Source organism: Ostrea edulis, chromosome 1 (genome assembly GCF_947568905.1).
Source record: "Ostrea edulis chromosome 1, xbOstEdul1.1, whole genome shotgun sequence".
Taxonomy (NCBI): Eukaryota; Metazoa; Mollusca; class Bivalvia; order Ostreida; family Ostreidae; genus Ostrea; species Ostrea edulis.
Genome location: NC_079164.1, coordinates 9736491 through 9741388, shown reverse-complemented (window position 1 = coordinate 9741388; position 4898 = coordinate 9736491). Strand labels below are relative to the sequence as shown.

The window sequence follows — 4898 nt, the reverse complement described above, 5'->3', positions numbered from 1 at the left end:
CCATGTGACCTTGTCTTATCCAGAACAGCAAGGTCCTGTTAGTCATGTTGGTGTTGAGGCATCTCTGTGTTATGTGAATTCATTTTCAGTTATGCCGTGGTTCTTTGGGGCTAGGTTGAGGCCACAATATGGAGTCAAAATTCTTCATGGGAATAAAGATCGATAAAAAAAAATCTTTTAAAATTCACAACGGCAGGATCAAGGTGACTCAGGTGAGCGATGCGACCCACAGGCCTCTTGTTTCGACTTCCTCGGTTGAGGAGGTGGCATTTGTGGTGTCTGTGATTTCACTCCAAACTTTTTCTTTCTTTTCTATCGTTACTGCAGTCTCAAAACGCACGAGTTGCCTTCAACTAGTTTTTTCAAATGCAAATACTCACCGATGGTTTTGTGTATCTTTTTAAAATTTGAATGATAAAACATTGCTCTTTCCTTCCATACAGCGGTCAATAATCTCATAATCATTGCAAGGAATGGATATTTGTTTTTTAATTCATTTTTTTAATTAATCATGTATTGTACATAATAACATTTTTCATTTATTTACCGACATGTATTGGACATTGATCGTGAAAGTGAAAGTGATTTCAAGAGATTCATTCGTTTGTCACTAATATACAAAGATATGATACAGAGACGTAAAAGAAACCAAGAGTTGGTACTTACGCATTACAGGTACGGATCCAGGAATTTTTTAAAGGGATGGGGGTCTATCATCAATTTTGCTTTTCAAAGGGGGAGTGGGGCTAGAAAGGTGTTATTTTAACATTTTCTTAGTCAACTTTTCTGACGATACCCCGTCAGGAGCCGTCACTGCATCAGCAAGTAATGCAAACGTGAAATACAGTCCTTGTAGAGGAAAACTCGCGTTATTATAACTGTAAAGTATGGTCATTCTAGGTAGGAGAGACAATCGCGTTATTATAAATGTTAAGTAAGGCCATTCTAGGTATGGGAGCACATTTTCTTTATTTTCATAAAGAAATTGCATAGTTCTCTCAAAAACAGTGTTTGCTGTAAGGTATAATTTGTTTCAAAGTAAGGATTTTTAAAATTCTTATTTGTTTAGGTGCTAGACAGTACATTCTTTATTTTGTAGTGAATTATTCAGTGATGGTTTGTTTTATTACAACGTTAAGCAAATTGTGATATGATCTGCTTCACAAAGAACTACTAATTATGTTGTTTAAAAGTTATGTAACGGAACTCGAGAATCTTCTTTAGCTGAATATATACATTGTACTTAAGAAGTTTTAGAAAAGAATTTTTATGCATACTAATCCTGGAATATTACGAGCTTCGCTTTTCATATACTTGTTTTAGTCTATTACGTTTATAACTTGCTGCCATGAACGAAAATTTTTTTTTAACGAAAACATCATATCAAAATATATGTTACAACGTAAGAGATGCAAGAATCACCTAATTTTTTTCCACAGCATGCATGGTTTGCAAAAATTATGTCTAACCATGGCTTGCAGTCTTTTCACCCCAGTGCATTTCAGAGACTTTGTGATGCAATCTATATATCATTTACCCAATAACTGTTTTTATCTATACATATACATGTAGTTCCGAAAAGAAATCTGAAACATCAAAAGCAGAAAAAAGTTATTTTGGTGAACCATTGTCTGCAAGAGAAAGAGAGGTAGCATCGGTGTATCGAGAAATTTTATGTTCTCTCACATAAATTTGTTTTTCGCGGGATTTTTTGGTAATCGTTTGTAGATGCACTGTCTGACTAACAACCCAGTTTAATTTCTGAATCGGAAATTAAACAATATTTGGCGCCGACTTTTCAAAACTTCTTGAACTGCTGTCTTCATAGTGGTTGGCATGTCTACCGTTCCCTACAGGGCCGGCTGGGGTCTTGGAGGGTTCTTGGTCTTGCTTTAGTAGTTGTGGTTGGGATCCACTACCTGCACGATACGTAAGTAAAATGTGAGAGGAGTTTAGAAAACATGGTTTTAGAATAAAAACGTCGTTTTCCGGCCCCATCTGCCCCCCCCCCCCCCCCCCCCCGATGAAAATGAAACCTTATGGCACATCTACAGCACTATACATATCATATTCCAAAAGATAATTTAGCTACTATGTAAAATGTTAGAGGAATTTGAGAAAGACAGACGGACGGACCAGATTAACTATATTAAACCCGAACTTTCTATAAAAGCATCAGTATAAAAACTCGAAAAGGCTTTCATTTAACAAAACAAAGAAATATTTACCAGTAATGATACCTCTTTCACCCCTTCCTGTGCCACCATATTTCATTTTTCTGGAACATAAAAGAGCAAACATGGAAAATGTGAAAATAAATAATGCAAAATGAAGAGAAAGGCAAAAAGCCCCCTAAAACACCAGAGCTGCAATCAGAATTAAGAGTAGGGCAAACATAGTCCAGAGCTGGAATCAGAATTAAGAGTGGGGCAAACATAGACCAGAGCTGGAATCAGAATTAAGAGTGGGGCAAATATAGACCCCTAAAACATCAGAGTTGGAATCGGGTGTATGGGATGAGTATGCGTCTCCTGTTGACCGGTCACATCCGTTGTGATCTTTCTTTCTTGATCAGGTAAGCGGAGAAATAGTTAAATTATGTTAGTAAAGAATGACCTAATAATTGGTATAAAACACGTCAGATAGCAATCAGATTGCATTTGCAAATTAGACCGTAGAATTTAATAAATAGAAATGCTGACTTTAAAAGGGACCGTTAAAACCTTATAGCATCAGCGTATTTGTCAGTTGCCTACCTAAGTTTAAGTATTGATTAGTATTTAGTTTTAGCAGAACAGGCTCTCGCGTATCGAATCACGTGAGTTAACGTCACGCATTTATTAAATATAGCATAAGAAATGTTGTATATTGTAAATGAATTACGAGAAAAAAAAAATCTTCACCAACATTTATGAATTAATATGCAAAAAAAAATTATGTTTATATCAATAGATTTAGTGTAGAGCTAAAAAGTTTGGAAATGGATCGTCGTTCGCGTTCTTAAGAAATGAATATAAATTGACTCTCGTGTAGATAATGTTCGGGTTATTTTAAGCCTCTACCAATCTAGATACTCGCATATATAGGGTTTTTTTCTGACGAAGCCACAGCTTTGAAGTAGTAAAACACTTACCTGAATGCAAAGATGAAGATGATGATGGCCGCTATCAGAACAATGGCGATCGCCCCCACGCTTCCGGCTATTATCAACGTTGTTTCCGTATTGACGGCTGAAATATGAGAAATTTGAAATAGACGTGACCTTAATATATATCAATCAAGTACCTTGACCTTTCAATTCACAAAGTATGAAGTCTAGCTGTGTCTTGTTAAGTTCAAGGTTTTTCGATCAATGTTAGTTACAGACATACAAAGAGACATTCTCTCACCAGAGGGCGCGCTACGCAAGCTTCACTTTCACCTCTGTTATCGTCTGATAAATAGTTCGGCTAACCACATGATCTCGCACGGAAAAAATGACGTCTTTGACTCCAACAGAAAGGCACGTTTCTGTTCTTTGTGCAATGTCAGATTTTCATCATTATAATCTCGCTAGTTTTTTTTAATGTAGAGTCCATAGTTACGAAGTGAAAATGAAATAATACATTTGACAAGACAAAATAGTTCCATAAATATGGAGGTTGCACTAACGTAATACAGCGTTTCGATACCTACCAATGTGTTTTTAACTCATAAATGTATGTTTTATTTATGAAAATGATGCAGATTTATTTTATTTTCAAAGACGCTCTGTTTTACAAAATTCTTGTAAATCAGACGATAACAGAGGTGTTGTGGAGCGTAGCGTAACGCCCTCTGGTGAGAGATTGACAAAGAGACACACAGGCCACAAATATTCTGCACCCCGATCTCGAGGATATAATACAAAAACAGCTACAGGTATAGAAGCACGCGCCTGTACCATACTGTAAATAATGACAGTAACAATAAGTGTGTATTTGGTCTGTGCAGGGCGATTATAAGAGGCACGTGACAATGTACATTATATGTACAGTGTGTTGGGTACTGCTGTGAAGGCGCACGTGAAAATGTACAGTGTGTTGGGTACTGTTGTGAAGGAGCACGTGAATATGTACAGTGTGTGTTGGATACTGATGTGAAACTATCTGGAACATACCGTTTGGCTTTTCGTCCAAAGTGCTCATTGAGTTTAATCGACCTGAAACAAGAGACTGACAAATTTAAAATGAGGTCTTGATGATAATGTGCGGACAATTATCAGAATGGCATCATATGACATGATACAGAATTTACCAAAGTCCACTCATCATTATAGTCCAGAGTACCTACTTCTGCAGTTTCCGTAAACATCACCATCTAAACAATCGACAAGAGTCAGATCACACTCCAAGTCTGAACAAGTCTGAACGCAATCAAAGAGGGTGCTGCACTGAAATAAGAATATAAATAGACAGGGTATAAAATGGTTCATATCAAGCATCGCATCTCATGTCTGAACAAGTCTGAACGCAATCAAAGAGGGTGCTGCATCAACTCTGATCAAGTCGGTTGGTGTGGCTTATCGTGGCTTCACTACTTGCTTCTCATTTTCACATTTGTTAAGGAATTCAAGTTAAATGGCTGCTGTAATGAGAGAAGTATAGAAAAATATACACAAGTAGTAGGACAAGTAGTACACTATCAGAAAACCGAATGAGTACTTTAATCCTCTAGGAGTATAATGAATATTGATTAGTTACACACTAAGCAATATCCATAATTAATGAAACAAGTCGAGTATACACAATCGGGTATGTTATATTTTTATGATAAATAAAGCACTAAAAATAACCAAAGGCACGAACAATATGAAATGGTCAAATTTCCGAGACGACCTCTAGGACGATAAAATATTTACATAGAAACGAAAGGTAATT

General features: G+C 36.5%; 1 protein-coding gene across 1 annotated transcript in view; it reads right to left on the bottom strand.

The window, feature by feature from the left end:
- Positions 1 to 480: 480 nt before the first annotated feature.
- The window catches only part of LOC125664181 (uncharacterized), a 5807-nt gene continuing 1389 nt past the window's right edge, over positions 481 to 4898 (bottom strand). Inside the window, exons 3-7 of the mRNA XM_048896762.2 lie at positions 4312 to 4411; positions 4139 to 4180; positions 3134 to 3230; positions 2229 to 2278; positions 481 to 1919 (exon numbers count right to left, since the gene is read on the bottom strand). Coding sequence (XP_048752719.1) covers positions 1774 to 1919; positions 2229 to 2278; positions 3134 to 3230; positions 4139 to 4180; positions 4312 to 4411 — 435 coding nt within the window. The 3' untranslated portion in view covers positions 481 to 1773. The remainder of the gene's footprint in view (positions 1920 to 2228; positions 2279 to 3133; positions 3231 to 4138; positions 4181 to 4311; positions 4412 to 4898) is intronic.